The sequence below is a fragment of the Ambystoma mexicanum genome, chromosome 2p, assembly GCF_040938575.1.
Source record: "Ambystoma mexicanum isolate Mex_15411 chromosome 2p, UKY_AmexF1_1, whole genome shotgun sequence".
Lineage (NCBI taxonomy): Eukaryota > Metazoa > Chordata > Amphibia > Caudata > Ambystomatidae > Ambystoma > Ambystoma mexicanum.
In genome coordinates this window covers 277,089,803-277,110,551 of record NC_090923.1, presented here as the reverse complement: position 1 = coordinate 277,110,551, position 20,749 = coordinate 277,089,803, and the positions used below count along the sequence as shown (strand labels likewise).

The following is a 20,749-nucleotide window of genomic DNA, read 5'->3' as shown; positions in this document are numbered from 1 at the left end:
CACGGTAAGCAAGGAAGCTCGGGGAAACACATATTTTAGTATTGTGACAAGTATGAATGAAGGCAAAGGGCAGGGTTAACGGGAGACATATTTGTATATTTTACAAAGGTGTTAATGAAACACATCAGAAAGATTTGCTGCACTTTTGGATAAAGTAGTTTATACAGAACATGACGGCTACGAACTAAGTGTCATTTACTGTTCTTTATCTTGCAGTATAGATAGTATTTAAACTGGCGGGATTTTTCGTCTGATTTAAGACTGATTTTACTTTAGGAATCCTCCTTCTGAATTCGGAAACGATTCAATGGACTCCACGCATGTGGCACATAGAATTAAGGTATAGCAACATGCAGGTTGATTCAATACTTATTCTTACACACAGACTGAGCATAGACTAATTAAACAATGTTTTTCTTTTTTTTTCTTCCCTTCTGGACTGTTCTTTCTGTATATCATGTTTTTCTTTTGTTTTACACACGACAGTTTGGATTGGGGTATGTATATTTATGGTACATACCCCAATCCAAACGTATGTGGTACTTAATGATTTCTTATCTATTGCTGGTTGAAAAAATGTATTATATGGAAATATATGCAGATTACAAAACAGAGCACAGCCCTGACGAAGGAGGTACATTCTCCGAAATGCATTGGCAATAATTAAAGCTCTGAACATTATATCATAACAACCTGGTTTCCTGTTTGCTAACTTCCAAGCAATGCTTTGAAGAATTATACACTAATTTGAGATTCAAGATACTAATACTCCTAAATAGATATAGAAGAATCATAACAGCACTTGGATTTGAATTTATCAGTAATAGTTTAAGAATTGACATAAGTGTTGTTCGGAATGATAAGTAACCTCTATTGAGATATGGACATGAGAGCGGTCTTTTAGCAGGGTGTGTTTCACTCTGCTTTCCGCAGTTTAGAATAAATCTTAACCTCTGGCATTGCTCTGGGCAACCCTCCAGACCATTGTTCTTCGCCTGCCAAGCCATTACAAAAGGGGAAAGACCATATGCAAATCAGGCTTGGGCCAACCCCCAAAGGGGTAGTCCAGCCCGAACTGCTAGGTCACATGCCTTCTGCACGAGACCACAAGCATCCCCAGACATGTTTCAGCCTTGTTGGGCGTCATCAGTGAAGAGTAGCTGGACATCAGACAGGGCCATATGTCTGACCAAAAGAAGCTCAGTGAAAAACGAATCCGGGAACTGCTCCCTTTTCGGGTCGTCAAAAATGAAGTCAAGATCAGTCATTTTTTATGACATCAGTACTATCTAAAGTCCAATTTTAACGAGTTCCTGTGGCTTGAGAACAGGTACTTGATTACTTCCGCTAAAATATCTATAAGGTGTGTCCGGGGAAAAGCCACAGTCCAAATGCACACTTGCATTTATTTAATCAGAAATCTTAGCATCCTTCTTCCTTGTCATTGATTGAGTCTGCACATGATGAACTGCTTCTTCTGGACTTGCTTCCGAATCCGGTGGGGGTGTTCCAGTCTCACCAGCATACAGTTTCATGTCGTTGAGGTGAATCCAGGCACGCCTTTCGTGAACTTTTACTGCAAAGGGAGTAATATTCTCCACAATAAATGGACCACTAAATCGGGGCTCATGCCACTTCTTAGTGAAGTTGCGGTTTAACACGGGATCTCCAATAAACAGTTTAGGTACAGATAGTTCTTAGTATCCGGTTGCTGAATGGTCTTCATCTGTGTCCTGAGACCGACACCCCTTACGCTCGAGTTGATCTGAAATGACAGAGATACTAGTGGTCCTACATGTTAAGCTCATTTCCTAACAATTCTGCAGTTGACTGGGCATCCCTTCTACTCCTCGTTGGAGGTGACAGTGGTGTTCTCATTCACCTTCCTGTAACTAGCTCATGGGGTGTGAGTTGGTGGTCCGACCACGGCTGATTCCTTAATGCATATAATGCAAGGGGCAGGCAATACAGCCACCCCTTCTTCAGTGTCAATTTAAGTTTGGCGATTTTTTCTTTGTGAAGACCGTTGATTCTCTCACATGTACTGTTTGCTTGTGGGTGGTAAGCAGTAGAAAAGGTATTTTTAATACTAAGCAATAGACAAATCTGTTCAAATACTACTTTAACAAAATGAGGCCCATTGTCGGATCTCAGCACCTCACATACTCCCCATCTAGCTAAGACTTCTCAGACTAAAAACTTCACAGCGCAAGTGGCATCGGGGTGTGTACATGGACCAGCTTCGATCCATCTCGAAAGGGGCACACCACCACTATCATATACCTAGATCCACTACATACTTGCAGCATATCAACATAATCGATATGTAAATGCTGAAAAGGACCAGGTGATCGAGGAATAACTCCTCTGATTGATCACAATGTGTGCCCAGCAGTAAACATTTGACATACAATGCAACTTACTATATAAAAAGCAACGTGTTCTAACAAGTTCGCTATAAACCAATCCTCCACAATAGCTCTTACAAGGCTTTCCCTATGCGCAGGGTAGTGTAGCTGTTCTAACGCTACCATTAATAAGGCTACAGGCATCACTGCTTTACTAGTGCTGTCCTATCACCACAATGCTTCAGAGGGGGATAGAGAACACCCCCTTTGTGTCCATAGCTCGTTCTCTTCCAGCAGAGCACTACCTTTAACTTCCATCAACTGCGTTCTAGACAAATGATTAAATCCATTTACAATCATAATCATGACCATTTTCTCCTTCACATTAGGAGTATCAAAACTTTAAATATCAGGTGAATATGCAGCCCTTTTGGCCTCTTTGTCTGCGCTTTCATTACCAGGTGAGAGAAAATCAGTTCTCTTAGTATGTGCTGCACATTTAACTATTGCAATGTCTACTGGGAGTTGTAGTGCCTTAATGAGCCTGTCCAATAATTCAGCGTGTTGCACTGGAGTGCCGTCCGCTCGGTGGTAGTCCCTACTTTTCCAATGTGCTAACCCTGCGTTCACGGTTAACGAGACATAGGCGGAGTCACTGTACACCATCACTTCCTGTTCTTTGTGATTCTCGAGCGCGACCATAAGCGCCACCAATTTTGCAGCCTGTACCGAAAAGTGAGACGGTAGTCGCATTTGCTACCACTTCAAATTCTCCATTATCTCAGTGTCTTACCGCAGCGTGCTCTAAATGCCTTTCCCCATCAGTTTGATCAGTTTTTGACGACCATTCAATAGAGAGAAACTCCCCCTACCGTCCCCCGCCCCGCTAGCTCATTCTCCTTTACCCTTGGGATCTCGTCATAAAACTCCTCACATTTCGAGCAATCATGCACTTGCTCATCCTCTGGCACAGGTTCAATTACAAACGTGGCAGGGTTCACTATTTTACACCTGACGATTTTCATTGCTGATTTCGATATAACTACTTCATGTGCAGAAGCCCTCTGAGATGTCAGTGTACCCTTAGGTTTCTACAAAACAGCAAACAAAGCATGCTCAAGAAATAAAGTAATGGAACAGCCCATCACAATACTTGTAGACTTCTCAATAGCGAGCGCGGCTGATGCCAGCGATTGTTCGCAAGCAAAGTGTCCTCTCATAACTGGATCAAGAATCACACTATAATATGCCAGAGGTTTATACCCAAGTGTGGTCCTCTGTGTAAGCGCTGCTGTCGTAACTGTTCCATTTGTGTGCGGAAATAGGAAGAACTCCTCAGAATATTTGGGAATTCCTAAAACTGGAGCTGTACAGATTGCTTTCTTCAACTCCTCAAACTTCCTCCATTTCCTCAGTCCATTCTATTTTCTCATTGTTCACTTGGGCTTTCTTTAAAACCTGCAAAAGGGGTCTTGTATATGAACTATAATCAAATACCTATACTCTAACATAGTTACGCAATGCCAGAAAGTGCTGCATTTACTTTATCGTGTGTGGTTTTGGTGTTTTCATAATCACCTTAGCTCTTTCAGGTGTAACTTTCTTTCCCTCATGCGAGATGACCTGCTTATGTACAACACCTCCTTCTGGCAATATTGTAATTTATCCTCGTCTTCCTTATATCCCCTGTCTGCTAAAATAGTCATTAGCTGAATCGAATCTTGTCTGCAGTCATCTTCTGTCGTGCTACAAACAAAAATGTTATCTACGTACTGCAGCACAACACTTGGCAAATCAATATTGCTTAGGGCCATCTGCAGGACCCCATTAAAGATCGATGGAGACTCACAGAACCCTTGGGGCAAGCAAGTGCTTTTCAACTTAGTCTGAAGAAACGTAAATGATGTGAGATCTTGAGAATTCTTGTGCAACGGGATTGAGAAAATGCATTTTTAAAGTCAATCACAGTAAAATATCGTTCCTCTGTGGGGATACTACACAAAATCGTTGCAGGATTTGGAACTAGAGGAAACTCTGCCTCTGTAATCTTGTTAATTGGTCTCATGTCCTGAATTAAACGCCATGATCCCCCTTTTAGATTTTTTTTTACAGGGTCCACAGCAGTATTACACAGTAACTCTGACGTCGCCAAGATGCCCTGTTCCATGATAGCTGATAAAGTATTAAAAATTCCCTCATCTGCCTCTCGAAACATTGGGTACTGCCTTGCTCCTTAATCTAAACTTCTCCCACCCCCTACAATAAGCCTACGTCATAAGGGCCTGTAGTCCATAAAGAAGTTGGCACTTTTTCCATGTCTTCATAAAAAAATGCAGGGAGTTGCCGTACTATCACCATTCGCTGTGGGATTTCCCTTCTCTATTCTGATCTAATATGTAATAATCATCACGAATATTAATTCATCGTCTGACGGACCATCCTTAAACATATCTTCGTCTGTTACGTCAGGCAATCTATACCCTTCCCCAATGGCAATTAATGTTCTCCATGGCCTGCCCTCGTCAAATACTTCGAGCATGGCCAATTCCCCTTGCACTATGATTGTCTACAGCTGTAAGAGAAAAATCTGTCCCCCCCTCTTCGTCCATGGGTATCTGTGGCCTGAACAAAAATTCATCAGGTATCCTCATAATCTTTCCCACTAAGCCTGGTAGCGACGTAACCAAAATGCATACCCCATAAATAGACTTCTGGATCTGATGGCATTCCTCGTAGAGCTATCTGCCCTGTAAATGCCATGATAAATTCGCCCATGTTTAAATAATGTATGCCTGGTGTGGAACACACTATGCTTTAGTCAGTAAAAGAAATAGTCATATTTAGCTTTGTCATTAAGTCTCGACCCAGAATATTAACTGGCATCTGCCTTGAATACGATACATGTATAGACATATCACATTCTCTTATAGAGACTGGTAATTCATCAGTAAAAGGAACTCTACTTGTTGCTTCAGAGAAACCTTGTGCATTCATGGCATTTCCTGATAACGAAAATGTTCCCACTCGTATACAGGAGCGAGTTGCCCCACTGTCTACTAAAAAAGCAAAAGATGTGCCTCCTATGGTAACATCTACCCTTGGTTCCGCTTGAGGATTCAGTGTCATTGATGGTACTGAACACATCAAGTCGCCTGTGAGCTATCCTATTGTGGATAATGCTTATCCCTGTGCCTGTAAAAGGACTTCCTCCCACAATAGTGACTCCGCCTACTCTAGGAGTCAACAACTGTCCCGTGTTTGCACTCTGCTGTATCTGCATGGGTGCGTGCTGTGACTGCCCTTGTGGATTCAATGGTGCTTGCTGTGGTTGCAAAGCCTGTTGCATTAGCGGCGCTTGTGCTTGATACACTGCCTGATATTGGGCAAACCTGTCCCTACTTTGTGAACTATATACAGGAGGTTAAGCTGCCCCCCCCCTTGAGAATTATCCATTCTGTACATACCCTTGGCTCCCACCGCGCAATGTGCCCTGTCATGCCACATGTCCAACATATAGGAGGGAGTCTTCTCATTTGCCCTCCTTGCATATTTTGATTGTCGTTCTGCATATTCTGAAACCCGCCTTTGGTTATTTTGTAAGCCACCATGATTATTCTAGAAACCACCTCTTCCTCTGAAACCTGTTCCTCTGCCTCCCGGCCCAAACCCATTTCCTCCTTGATCCGTTTGCCGTTGATTATTCGCCTGTGGCATACCCACTGCTTGCTGCGTTCCCAGCCCTTCTCTGCTCGTCAGTACTGCACCTTCTATGGTATACTTTGACAATTTCTTCTGAACTAACTTAGCCTCCTCAAGCTTCCTAGCATCTTCCTCCTTCTTATTTTTTCCATGCAGCAATCAGCAATGATGAGCGATAGTCAACTGTATTTCTGCCCATGGCTTCGCCTCCATTCCCACTAGTTTCTTAAGCTGTCTCTGTACCTATTCTGGCAATCCCTGACACAAAATGTGGTAAAATACTGTCACTGATTTCCCCCATGGCTATCGAGTTTCCAAGGTCCACTGTTCCTGAAAATTTTGAATGTAAGCATGCGGATCCTCTTCATCCTTCATCTTACGTGCCATAATTGCACCCATATCTGATGTATCAAAATACTGTACCCATATCGCTTTCCAACCAGCCGCCCTGCAATTAAGTGGCGCTCTGTCATGAGCTGTGTTCTGTGCCGTGGCACTCGAGTAACCTGCTCTTGTCCAAATGTCATCAGCTCTTTACCCAAGAATTGCTGCTAGGAGACCCTCAATGTCCCCCTATACCAAATGTATTTCCTCCTCTCATCATTTGTAGTTCATAAATTCATTTTATCGCACTCAACGGGAGCCCAAATTGCTTCTCACGTTATTGTATCCTCTCGGATATTGTATAACTAGGCTCTTGGCGGCCCCGACTCTTGACACTGCCAGGCCAGACTTTCTCGAATCTTCCTTCACCGTCAACTATTCTTATTCTGCTGCGCCACACTTCCAGCCCTTTAATTCACAGGATCCAAGTTTGCTAAAAATGCGTTGTGGAACATCCAGATACTATACATTCCTATTTACACATTGCCGCATCGCATGCAATCTATTCAATACATAGCCAGCCTCATAATTACTTTGTCTACTTAAGTTACTGCGTCTGTACATTTGTAAACTGGTTTTGCAATTTCTTCAGTGCTTCTCCGCACATGCAATCTTCATTTCACACCCGAAATGATGCTCACTTCACTACTTCGTCATCAGGTTCTGTAAGGTCTATATTCTTTCTTCATTCCCATCTCTTCTCGGTGCGTCACTTCTGCTTCATAAGGCACTTCACTTTTTTCAATACATAAAATAAACAAACTGACAAAATAGTTGACTTCAACATGTACTTCCTCAGCGCACTTTGCTGCTATTACTTGCCCCCAAACTACTCTGATGGGAGTTTGGGTTATTCACTCTCACAGACCTTGTCTGGGTACCCATTTTGGTTTTTGGAATAACTCTTTGTAGATGCGCCTTGAGTGTGGGGCTCTGGGCTTATCTAGCCACTCCTAGTCTTGACGCATCTCGTCATATATTTACTCAACCAACCGCCTGTTACTCTTTACTATTACCACAATCCCCTGCTCTACATTATTTGCCATTCTCCTCAATCCACTCACCAATCGCCTTTCAGCACCTGACACTTGGGATCGTCTCCTCCTCCAAATGGCCACCTTCGCCTTTGGTCCGGTCACGCCAGTGGAAACCAGGAGGGATTTTGTGAAAGAGGGGCCCGTCCGACCTGTATATTCTTTACTTGCAAGTTTTCAATATCGGCCGCTCTTCACAGGAAGCCTTGCGATCCTCCAGCTAAATGGCGGACGTCTGATGTTCCGCAATCTCTAAAAGCCTACTGGGTCGATGGGTCTTTCAGTAACCATCATCTCTCTGCCACCAAGTGAACCCGGGGAACGGGTCCTTTAAAACGAGGTACCAGTATCTGGCATGGATGTGGATGCAGATCTTACTCATGCATCAATAATCAGACCGACTCAGGAAGTTGTCAAAAGTCAAAGCTGTTTTAATAACAAGTCTTTAAAACAGGGAGTACAACGGACATCAAAGGACACCGCACAGCTCGCTCAACGAGTTCTCGAAAAAATATTATAAACATTTTTTATACAGAAAATGTGTCATACGTGACGTCATGCTGCGTTGCAAATAAGAAAACCTACTAGGGGTTGTGGTTGGTCAACAGGGAACATCAACATATACTTTCTATGGGATACAGGGGCATGATTGGGTCGCTAAGATCAGGTGGACACTTAAGCCCACCCCAAGTGCAAGTCCTCTTTAATATTTTATTTGTATTGCACTCATACACAAGTGTTTCAGAGCACGACGAGGCAGGGGAGGGGAACAAGGGAGAATAAAAACAACAATTTTACTAGGCCCATTGACATTGAGAACGTGCAGGGGAGAGGGAAATGAGAAAGTGCGGGAGGGAGGGGGAAAAATGGAAAGTGCTAAGCAAGGGAAATTAACAAAGAGATAGTGCAGCAAGCAAGTGGCATGGTGCTAGAATTAAGGTGCAGACAGAGGGTGTCTGATAAGTGCAGAAAAGAGGTGGGGGAACTATAGGGTTACCGATACAGACCCAAGTGGTAAGGTTTGCCAGAAGGCAGTGCGAGGGCATGGCAGGGTGAGCAAGTACCTGGGCCCAAAATCAGAGGGTAACCAGGTGCACGATGCCAAAGCAGAACAGATAAGCAGGGGAGAAGCGAAGGCAAAAGCAAAGAGGAAGGACTTTAGGTGCTTCCGGAACCGGAGATGGTTCTCCTCAAGTATGAGAGTGGCAGGGAGGTTGTTCTAGAGGGAGGCCCTAGCCGAAGACTGAGATCTACCCCAAGCTTGTTTCTTTGAGAAACGACTGACTCTGAGGGAGTTGGAGGTGGAGGAGCAAAGAGCTTGAGAGGGAAGGTATTTACGATGGGAAAGTTGAAGGTATTTTGGAACCAGGCCCCAGAAGGCTTTGTGGACAATGCAAAGGGTCTTGAATTTCATTCTTGAACCCAATAGGAGCCAATGAAGAGTTTTTAGGGCTGGAGAGATACGAACCCAGGGCTTGAGGCCAAGGACAAGTCTTGCAGTCTTGTTCTAGATGAGTTGCAAAGAGAACCAGGGCTCCAGAGACAGTGAGCTTCTGGGTGAAGGAGAGGAAAGGCAGAATACCTCGGAGGTGCAGAATTTTGACTTCTTCAGATTAATCTTCCGTGTCAGACTAATACACAACATACTATTGGCTTCTCAAACTATAGGGCTCTTTAATACGTGGCCCTCTATAATTGGTTGGCATGTTTTTACCCTTCTGGAACATTCCACTTGCTAGCAGCACGCAAGCTAGTACCCCAGGTGTGGCGGGTTTGGCCTGGTCATGACTCTGCCCAATTAGCCCAACATCCATCATCACTCCTGCGGTCTGCCATTCAATTAGTTCTTTTGAATTTGGCCTTGCAGAGGCTCACTGTGCCTGAGAATAAAAGGGAGTGTGGCATGGCCTCATCTTCTGGTCTCGGTGTAGCTTGCCCAAAGTCTATTTTCATCTGACCATGTGACTGGAGACCACGTTTTTTTGAGCTTTTTGTTGTATTTAATACTATGAAATGAAGAAATCTTGGCACCCTCAGTGGTTCTAATTACACCTCAAACGGGAGCCCAACTTGCTTCTCACGTTATTGTATCCTCTCGAGTAGATAACTAGGCTCTCGGCAGCCCCGACTCTTGACACTGCCAGGCCATACTTTCTCGAATCTTCCTTCACCGTCAGCTATTCTTATTCTGCTGTGCCACACTTCCAGCCCTTTCATTCACAGGGTCCAATTTTGCTAAAAATGCGTTGTGGAACATCCAGATTCTATACACTCCAATATGCACATTGGCGCATCGCATGCAATCTATTCAATACATAGCCAGCCTCATAATTACTTTGTCTACGTAAGTTACTGCGTCTGTACATTTGTAAACTGGTTTTGCAATGTCTTCAGTGCTTCTCTGCACGTGCAATCTTCATTTCACACCGGAAATGTTGCTCACTTCACTACTTCGTCATCAGGTTCTGTAAGGTCTATATTCTTTCTTCATTCGCTTCTCTTCTCGGTGCGTCACTTCTGCTTCATGTGACGTCACCATCCTCTCATTCATTTTCACACTCTTCCGTAATTTCCTTCAGGAGACCGTTATTTCTCTGCTGATACATGTAGAGTTTTCTCAATGATTACCTTGTTTCAAGGCCTTTTTGTGATATAGTCACCTTTATTAACTTTGCACATGTCGCAATTTCCGGTTGCCAACATATAGGCAGAATAATAGAAGAACTTCCGGTAGGGGTACTTGGCTCCTCCTCTACAAAACTTTCCTCTGTCTAAAAACCCAAACCCAGAAGGGAATGCTGGCACTGGAAAATGATATCCTGCTATTACCAAGAGTCAGGTGGAATGCCAAGTTGAGCAGCTGTAGAAGGTGGAATTTCTAAATGGAGGAGTCCTTGACACTGACAGGAGAAGGGAAGCCCCAGAGGTCAGTGATAGAGCAGGAAAGCAGAGAAACGAAGTTCAAGGAAGAAGCTAATCACGAGCAGAGAGAGTGAGCAATCGCTGAGCAAAGTGAGAGCGAGGTGAATCGCAGGAGATAAACCAGAAAGCACTGCAACACTCTGGCACCTGAAGCTGCAATGCAGGGGGCAACTAGTTCTCACCATAGAAAAGCAATCAGCCGTGATGCAACTTTGCAGCTCTGGAATCAGAAGTGTGCCATATTGGATGTGCTATCGTAGAGTAACGGCCTGGCTGGTCAGCCATCTTGCAGTTGGAGGCAACGTGCCACTGTAGATCTGTCCGGTGCCATTCTAATAATAATAATAATAAATAATTAGGCTTTTATATAGCGCTACAAACCCTCAGGTATCTGAGCGCTGCTTATTATTACCCACGGTGTGTGGTGCTCATTTATCGACCTCGGAAGGATGAAAGGCTGAGTTTGGCCTCGCCGGGATTCGAACCTGCGTTAACAGGCTCTGCACGGGTGTCAAAGCGGGCGCTCTACTCGCTGTGCCACTTGACCGGCTGATGCTATATTGATGGCATGACAAAACCCGACACCATCTTGCGCTGAATAGTCCTGTGTAGATTAAGCACGCAGAGAAGTGACAAAAGGACTTTGGCTAGTACAGCCCTTCTCCAGTGGCGTGTTCTGATTTGGTAGTCTATGAAGTTGAAGAATCTATGGGAGGATGAAATCCATTAGATTGAAAAATTACTTGCTGTGTAATATTTTTTTATATGGATTCTCCAACCCCAAATTCCTCATTACCCTCTTAGCCTGTCACTCTTACGACAGCTAAAAAAACGAATGTCTTTCTCAGATTAGAAAATGATGATCTTTTTGAGAAGTTTTGTTTCCAAATGCTTACTTTTAAAGGTTCCCTCAGCTGCTGGACTTGGGGTGGAGGAGTGGAAGGGGGGGGTGGGTCATGGGGTGTAGTGTGCTCCATATATAGGACTGAAATGTCATGGCTGTAATTGGGGAGCCAGGTGGTAGATGCACTACACCCCCGGCTGGAAGTTTGAGAACCGCTTCCGCTGCAGAAAGTCTATCGACATGGAGCATCTGTGGGAGGAGAATCTATGGCGCGAGAGTCCATAGAAAGAACATTGCATGGCAAGTGATTCTTGTCATTTTAACTGTTTTTACATTACAGCACCAGCCACCTTAAGTGGAGCTCTATATGGACATATTGGGTGCCCTGAACCTTTTGTTAGGAAGTTCATCATTACTTTTGTGATGTGTACTGAACAGGCTGGTAGCAGTAAGCCTTTCCTTTTTTACTGTAATGCCTTTTTGAGTTTGAAAAACTTAAAATAGTAGCTCTTCATGGTTTAAGGTTCCTTGTACCATTTTCTTTGTTGGTTGCCTTCCTGCTCTTGCATGTCAGGCCAGAAATGACCATATATGGTTTTGCAAGTTTACAGGGTTTCTCTGAACGGAAGCCACTGACAGTACTTTGTGTCACTGAACTGGGAATTGCCATTGCCTAGACCCAATCCATTTCCCAACCAGAATGTCATGTTGGTGGGCAGATGTGAGGTAGCTGGTTGTCCATGGATGGATATCCTCTACCTGTTTGTTACAGGTACCTTCCATCCGTCGACCAGTTGCGCGAAGTAGCCTGCTAAGGGCCATTGGTAGGACAACACTGCACCAGTATTGGCTCAGTTAAGCACTGCATTGCGAGGCTCTGCACTATTGACTCGGGTGACCTCCCTTCATTGGACTGGTGAGACAAAACAACCACAATCCTGCTTGCTGTACTGGCTGTCTCAGAATCCAAAAGTCAGGGTGCTGTATTCTGCCCGAATCCTCCTGAAGTTGATCTAGTTCTTTGCATGGAGACCTTTTAGTTTTGGAGTTGGAAACTTAGCAGCTTTCCTTTATAACAGAGACTTTTGCCCATCACCACATAGAAGGGCCTGCCGGGACTGAAGATTAACTGTCATGCTGCCTGCTGACTGTGTCTGGAGTCCAATCTTCTGGTTGAATCTCGACCTTTAAATACCTTATAGTAGACCTATTGCTCGAACACTAAAGACTGACATTTGAACCATTTTCCAGCCACTTCAAGCCTATTGTGTTCTGTGTTCCAGCCATAGGTGTGTGATTTAACTGTTCTACTGTATCTAAACCCGTGCAACTAGAGTTACTTTACCTGTGACACATATTACCATGGTTTACGATAGAGCTGGTTTTCTTAAGGTTTTGTTTTTTGAGTGATTTATAATGCACAAAGTTTGTAATTTGCGCTGTAAATCTTTTCCACACTTTAGGAACTGCTAAGTGTGTATGCCTGTTAAACAGTGTAAATATTAAAGTGGTGGGTAACCCATTGCAGGTTACCAAATTGTGAAAGTGTAAATGTTTATAACCCCTTACTGCTCTGCTACGCCACCATTGAGAGTTTGGTTAGACTTTAGTGTACATTTTGTTGGATCAATAGGTCTGCTTCTTTTAACCCCTTTATAGAGTAGCTTCTGAAACACCCTCTTAACAATCCAAATCATCTAGAGCATTGCCGTGTGCAGTTTTCATGCTCATGGGCGTTAAACCCAATTAATGAGCACATTACAATACAGTTTCTTCAAAATATTTTACCTGATGTGATGGTATTATCTTCTTACTAAAAACTCTGTCCCAAAGCACTTTGGTCTCTATTACAGCACACTATTCTGGGAAGAAAAAATGCAGAAGAATAGGAAGACCACCTGGTGCACATAGAAACTTCGATGCTGCCTTGAAAAACGCTAGTAAGAAAAGAAAGAGGCGAAAGCCCTTGGTTCACAAGAAAAAACTTTCTTCAACATCCGTAGATACCACACCAGCAGGATCTCTCCAGGTATACATTTGTATTTTATCATTTGTATTTTCTACTGTGACAAACATGCTAAATAACAGACTTCAGGGCACCAAGTCAATAAATAGAATACAGTAGGGAAGGAAGGGAAGAGAGGAGGAGATATGGAGGATGGGATGCAAGAGATAAGTGAGCAATGATTATTGGGTTTGGATAAGTGGTTAAAGCTGCGTTTACTTCTACAACCAAAACATTTCTGCTGTCCTTTGTCCTTGATAGACTCTTCAGTGTTCAGGGGGGAAAGTTGGCAGAGCACCCAATGGCAGTGACCATGCAGAGTGTTTTTTTAGGAGCTTCTTAAATTGTGACTGTTGTTCTCACTAAAATCCAACTCCCTGAAAATGGAGTATAGAGACATCAGACAATTCAGTGTAACTATTCTTAGCCCCTCCCACCCCTCTGTTCACTGCCCGTGGCACTAACATAAAAGTTACAACCAGTTTGCAACAGCACACACGTTTACTCTTGAAATTCTAAATATTGTAAACATTTAATTCTCTTTCAGCAGGTGGCGGCTGCCCATAGGTGTTGTGGGGGCTGAAATCCTCCAAACATGTTGACTAGATAGGTAGAGACGACATAAGCTGTCCCAAGCCCGTCCCTGCACCATCCTTCAGCTTCTTACAATGTCTTTTCTCAAAGACACTGTTTTAAGCAGTACAGCACTGGGCTGCAACACACAACTCCATCAATGTTTAGTCAATTGAGGGAAGTCACTATTCTCTGGCCAGTTTCAGCTTCTGGCAAACGTTAAAAATTGGCTTTGAGCACTGTGATTGACACACAGGTCCTTGTTAGGCAGAATCCTGTGCAGTTCCCTTGGGGAACACTGCAAAAAGATTAAGACTACAGGAGCAAGCAGTAAACCCAATTGGTAGCAGGCTGCACCACCCAGATTTACCTGGTAGCTGTGGCTGAGCAGTCGGACTTCTCTCAATAAGAGTAGGGCAGTATATAGAGTATACACAATAGGGCTAAAAACACAGTAGGGCAAACAAACACTGACCAGAGCTTTGTATCAAAAGTATATAATTATTTATTTAAAAGACACTTAGGCAATATACTAGCACTCCAAATTAAAAGCAAGTTAAAACACAGTCAGGAAAAGTATACACACCTCCCTTGATAACTATTAGACAGGTCAGAGTTAAAACACCACGATTTGTCAAAACAGATGTTAGCGCGTAACCTAGATGGCACTCCAATAGTTAAGTTAAAGGGAGAGAAAGAGGCAGAGCATAGAAATAAAACGGGTCCCAACACTTTTAGGAGTTCTCAGCAAGGGAGTAAAGGCAGTATACACTGTAGAGCCGAAGTTCATAGGCCAGGCCCACTTTAAATGGAGCAAAGCGAAATGTTCCCAGGATCACACGGTTTAAAATGCACTAAAAGTCTTTGCAGAATGTTCAAAAGAGGTTGGGGTGATTCAAGAAGGTAATGTTAGAAGGTCTGGGGCCAACCCAGTTGGAAAGCCAAGGATTTATGGGTCACCTTGGGCAAACCGAAGAAAGGGAGGCCAGGCAGAACCCAGTACCTTAAAGAGAGAGGAAGCTCCAGCAATGGCAGTTGTTCCTGGCAGTGGTTGCAGTTTGTTGTTTCGACCAGGGGAAGTGAGGATCTCGTCGAGGAGGAAACGTGGAGTCGATGCACTGCACTAAAAGGTGCGTTCCTTTTATTCACGCTCAAAGTGGTGAAGCTTGGCTATCCGGCCGCCGGGGTGCTTGGCACGGGCGATCCGACCAAGAGACGTCTTTGGAAGGCAAAAGGGGCAAACTGGTTGAACCCACCAGCTCAAAGGAAGAAGACTCGTCCAGCAGAAGATCTTCTCTTGTCGTTGGGAAAGTGTTCAGTTTGTTGCAGAAGGGCTTCACCGGTGGTGTCGTCGTTGCAGATGGCTCAGCTTCTTCCCTCTTCGGATTCTTAGGTCCTGTGGCGACTTCTGACGTTCCAGTCCCAATGGCCCTGCTTTTATGCAGAAAACCCCCCATTCAACAGCCTAGCTGTCACTCAAACATGCTAAGTAGTGAGCCGGGTGGCTCACCACTGGGCCAATCAGAATAGAGTGCGACTTGAGTTGCTAAGGCAACGCAGTCCAGGGTGCCAATTCCCCTCCCCACACATCCTGTGGAACCCAGACAGAGTGGCACGATTTGGAGGGCTTCTGTGGAGAAGCCTGCCAAAAAGTGGAACAAAGGACTCGACCTTGGTTAGAGTTACAGAGACGGACATGAACGCCATTTTAGAAAAGAGTTCTGGCAAAAAGACCCAACCGTTGATTTAATATTAAATAAATAAACCGGCGGTATCTTTAACATTGCACCAAAAATTGGTGCGTTTAAAATGAATGGGAAAATTCCATAGGAAATATTCTGGTGGAATATTTTGCGTGGTAACCACTGCCACCAGCCAGAAACTCGACAAGGGGGGACTGGACAGTGCCCCCTTGAAAACAGACCCAGGGGCAATCGCATTAACCCCAGTACTTCCACAATATGATGGTTTGTACTGGTTCTGTTCACAATTTTGGACTAGTAAAGTCAATGGTGACTTTACATGCCCTGGGAGATAGTAGTCAGTCCCAGGGTATGGAGTCTATGTTTGGGGGTCAATATGACACCCCTGTGTTATTGCACTGAGGGTGCTGTGTAACACACACATACAAAATAGATGATACCCTATGGAGTAAAAGACTCCATAGCCCATAAGCACACAGTCAAAGACGTACCTCAAATCATGCCTAAGAGTGGAAGGAAAAGAGTCTCACTCTTAGCAGGAGGAAAAAACAAACCCCGAAAATCCAGCAAAGCTGCTGGGAGACTCACTAGGTTTGGGAAATTAGCCTTATAAGAGAATTCTCCCTAACAGTCCTCATTACGAGTGTGGCTCAGAATTGGCAGTAATTCCTCCTCTGTGGAATGACAGCCGTCATTCCTGCCGTATAACATGGCCATTGGCAGTAACAGTAATTCCTTGCAGTTGAAAACAGCTAGCATCAGTAATTCTGCCAATAATCTGAAAAATTACCATTCCCGCTGGGAAATTCAGCAGAGCTTCCCACCGGTGGAAATTCATCATTGCGTGAAATGATAGCACTGCGGCAGGCATTTTGAAAATTGTAATTATCAAACATAAGTGGACAGTGTGAGACATGACGGTTTGTGGGTCGAGGTACCTGTAAATGGTGATGTTGGCCAATGTGCGCACATCTTGCCTGTGGATTGTGCACCTTGCTTACAATGGGGTGGATGCCCATTAGCCTACGTAGTACACTTGCAAACATTCAAGGTATGAGAGTTCATTTATCGTGTACTTGTCTATGTGCTGACGTCACCAATGCAGTTGTCGCTATTAGATGTGGCAGTAGGCCATGTACCGCCCTATGACCATGCATTGTCAGGGAATAGGTTTGATGGGTGCCCCGATTGTGTTCTGCTACCTTGCATGCCAGGATGTCCTGGTGGCTGTGCTGGCACGGCTGTGACCAAATAGACCCTGTTGAGATTGATCATCCACTGCATCTCAGAAAGATATAAACTGGGTGGTAAGGATTTTCCTGAACTTCTTTGGGCTCATTCCAGCAGAGGAGTGGCTGTTCACCAGCATGGGGTCTGGCATGGATTCACATGCTCATGAATATTCCCCGTCGTCGGGCTGGAAATCCTCGGTAAAGAACAAATCAGTTTCGTTTCTGAAATGTCTTTCTACTAGTAACCAATCACTGGTCTCTGGGTCATACAGTCCCCAGCCAATGACTGCCCTCTACCTAAGCCCCTCCTCTGGCAGCGAGCCATCTTCAGATTTTTACTGCACGTTCAAGTGTTGGGAGTCCTCGTGCTTAGCTCTCAAGCTTTAACTGCGTGTTGTGTTTTTTCCAAAGAGTTTACTCTTTATTTTCCGGGCAATTCGAGCCTCAAGCTCCACCGATTCATCTTCCAATCAACGGGGACCCGTTTCGGAAATTTCTACGCCCCTCAAGGGCGATTTTTCATCAAAGTTAACTTCTTGGAGGCTTCTGGAAGACCTTTGAGGCCTACCCCGCGTGGACATGGCTCAGGACAAAAGAGACTCAATGCCCGTTGGATCCAAGCTGTTTAGGATCTGCCCTGGCTTTGGACTAACGAACGTCTTCGAGGATGAGCACTCCCGGTGCCTCTATTGCCTTTACGCCGAAAAGTCGCACGTGGAGGAGGACTGTGCCTTCTGCAAAAACATGTCTGTCCGGACCATGAAGGACCGTTATAAACGACTCACTGACTGGCTGGAGGCGAAGAGCCCGGTAGCAGGTGAGAAGTAGTAGTCCAAGCGGTCTTCTAAGACCTTTGAGGGTGCTCCGGCGACGGGGGCCCATCAAAAGGCAAAGCACCGCGAGTCCTCGGGCACCGGGAGCGCCGTTGGTTCGGGCTCCTCGGCTGCTAGGCCGGGCGCAATGTCACTGACGCAGTCAATCACGAGCCAATGCTCCAGCTCGGTGAAAAGGAAGTTGAAGAACCCGGGTAAGCTCTGGTCGATCCCGACGGAGAAAGCCAAGAGGGAACGAGGTGGTGATCCTCCCCCCGCGGTGAAGGCCCCAGACGCACCCGGCTAAGGCCTCGATTAGGGAGTCGTGGCAGCCCTGGCGAAGCCTGCGGAGGCAAACCCAGTGGTGACGACTTCCAGGCCTAGAGTTTCCCTGCCGTCCCGGAGGGAATCGTCTTTCCAGCCTATCGAAAGAACCCCCGTGAAACCCTAGGATGAGAGAGGAGGGGGGGCCAGGTAGCCCTAACAGACTCAGAAACCTCTTCCGAGGACGAGCTGGCTGCCATCAAAGCAACAATCGACAAGTTCGAGGAGAGGGCCCGCGGGAAGGATCATAACGAGGCGGATGTAGAGGGGGAGGGAGCCGATGATGAAGGCAGGCTGACGAGCACCAGACACCACGCCAATGCCGGCGCTCCCGTCGCTACTGCCGACGGACGTGCAGGATGAAATTTTGCTGGCACTGCAAATCCTGTGCACCGAGATAAGAACGAGGCTACCCTTGCCTCTGGTGGATGATCCAGCAGAGCCTGGACAGTCGGGGAGTCCTGCACCCAAGCGGAGGAGAGTCCATCCTCTTCCAGCCTTCACCTCCACCCCCTCACTCCCCACCAAGGGATGAGACTGAGACGACGACGGGGACTGACGACGGCGGCGACGATGAGACGGATCTCCCGTCACCCCCTGCCCGGGCTTCCCCACCCGACGAAATTGGCTTCTTTCACGCCATGATCTCCAGGGCATCAGAGCTTTTCCAGCTATACCCGGAGGAGGAGAAGGAGGGGTTCCTCTACCAACGACGGGAGGCCAAGAGGAAGGCAGTCCTCTCAGTCCAGTTACTGGATGACATCTGGGACGAAGGACTGTCCCTTCTGAAGAACTCATCCACGGCCCCTGCAAAGAGGGACCGGTACGAGCAGTAGTACTGGGTCCCAGACTTCGCGCCTATGTGCCTCAGGGCGCAGCCATCACCAGATTCAGTGGTCTCCGTGGTGGCCAAGAAGAAATCGGCAAGGATGACGGCATCAACTTCCACTTCCCCACCAGACGGTGAAGGGAAGAAACTGGATGCCATGGGACGACGGTTCATCGCGCCTGCAGCGACAACCATAAAGGCGACCAACGCCGTTGCGATCGTGGCCCGCTACGACAGGGAGCTGTGGTTTAAGATCGCTCCCTCCTGGACTTCCTCTCAGATGACATCCTGCAGGAAGGTGAGGTGACGTCGGACCACACCATCACGGTGGCCACGGACATCGCTGACACTGGTTTTCGCCAGATGGGCAACAGTGTTTGCCTCATGGCCACCAACTTCCGTCAGGACGTGCAGACCAGGGTACTGGACAAGCCCTTTGATGGGAACAACCTGTTCGGCAAGGCAGTGGACGAGTCTCTGTAGGCCATCGAGGCAGACAACGAGACGGCCCGGGCCTTGGGTTCTCCATCAGCGGCAGCCGTCCTTTCGGACCTCCAGAGGCAAGTCACAAGGTGCCTTCAAAGGATTCGGCAGCAGCTCCACGTTGTACCGCCAAGCGGCCCGCTCGTCGTCTCAGGAAGCCTACAGAGTCCGCAACAAGGCCGGTGGACACCAACGTTGTCGCCAAGGGGGCAAGGCCTTGGCGAAGCAAGACTGAACCGGCCATGACGTCTGGCCCCACCCGAGCACCCCGGTGGGAGGCTGGCTGGCGAACTTCATTGGCGTGTGGAAGTCAATCTCCACCGACCGTTGTGTGCTGGATGCCCTGGTCCACGGGCACACTCTGGTGTTCCAAAAGCGGTGCCCTAACTTTCCACCAGTGGCCAGGAAGGAAAATAACGTTCCACAGCTGCTTCTGGAGGTACGAGCAATGCTGGAAAAGGGTGCGATAGAACTCGTCCCAAAGAGGCTCCGGGGCTCTGGAGTGTACTCACGGTACTCCCTCGTCAGAAAGACCGGCGGCTGGCGGCCCATTCTAGACCTCCACCGCCTCAACAAGTTCATAAAATCCCAGAAGTTCCGGATGGTCACCCTTCAGCACGTGCTGGGACAACTGGAGGAAGGCGACTTTCTGTCGTCGCTGGACTTGGAGGATGCCTACTTCCACATCCCTATACACAAAGGACATCGAAAGTTTGTGCGCTTCATGGTACAAGTGCGGCACTACCAGTTCAAGGCACTGCCCTTCGGTTTGAAATTGGTGTCAAGGGCCATCACTAGGTGCCTGCCACCTGTGGTGGCGTGGCTGCGCCTGCAGGCGATCCACGTCTACCCCTACCTGGACGATTGGCTCAACCCGAGTGAAATCATGGAACTCACCGTCAACCACACAGCGAGGAACGTCCACCTGCTCATGGAACTTGGGTTCTCAATTAACTTTGCAAAGTCCTGCTTGGTGCCATCGCAGGACGCCCTGTTCCTGGGAGCCAGACTCAACACAGTGGCGTGGCTAGCGTCCCCGTCGGAGGAGAGGATCAAGGCCATCCTGCGCAAGGTACAATGGCTGTTGACCACAGAGGTTGCCATGGTGAGGTCCATCAAGTCCTAGCTCGGCATGATGTCATCATGCATCTACCTCGTGCGACTGTGCAGGTTGCAGATGGGGCCTGCAAGAATTCCTTGACGTTCGTTGGGTATAAGTGGCGGGAAACTTCGAAGACCAGATCTCCCTCAACGAGACCTTCCGGCAGGCAATCCGGTGGTGGGGCACCTGAGTGCATCTCGCGGCGGGCGTGGACTTCCAGACCCCGGCGCATCAGGAAACAGTGAAGACAGGCGCCTCTCTGGAGGGATGGGGCACGCATATCAGAGATCTCCACGCAAGAGGCCTTTGGCTCCCGGAGGTGAGGTCTCTACACATCAACGTCCTGGAACTCCGAGCCGTGTTCTGGGCCCTTGGATCCTTCCTCCCGTCCCTCAAGGGAAAAGTAGTACGGGCACCAACAACACCACCACGATGTTCTACATCCGTAAGCAGGG

At 46.6% G+C, this 20,749-nt stretch overlaps 1 protein-coding gene across 3 annotated transcripts in view; it reads left to right on the top strand.

The window, feature by feature from the left end:
• SFMBT1 (Scm like with four mbt domains 1) overlaps nucleotides 1–20,749 on the top strand; it is a 1,637,826-nt gene that overhangs the window by 1,578,200 nt on the left and 38,877 nt on the right. For all 3 annotated transcript variants that reach the window (XM_069643544.1, XM_069643545.1, XM_069643546.1), the window contains exon 18: nucleotides 13,085–13,260. In XM_069643544.1, the coding sequence (XP_069499645.1) occupies nucleotides 13,085–13,260 (176 nt within the window). The remainder of the gene's footprint in view (nucleotides 1–13,084; nucleotides 13,261–20,749) is intronic.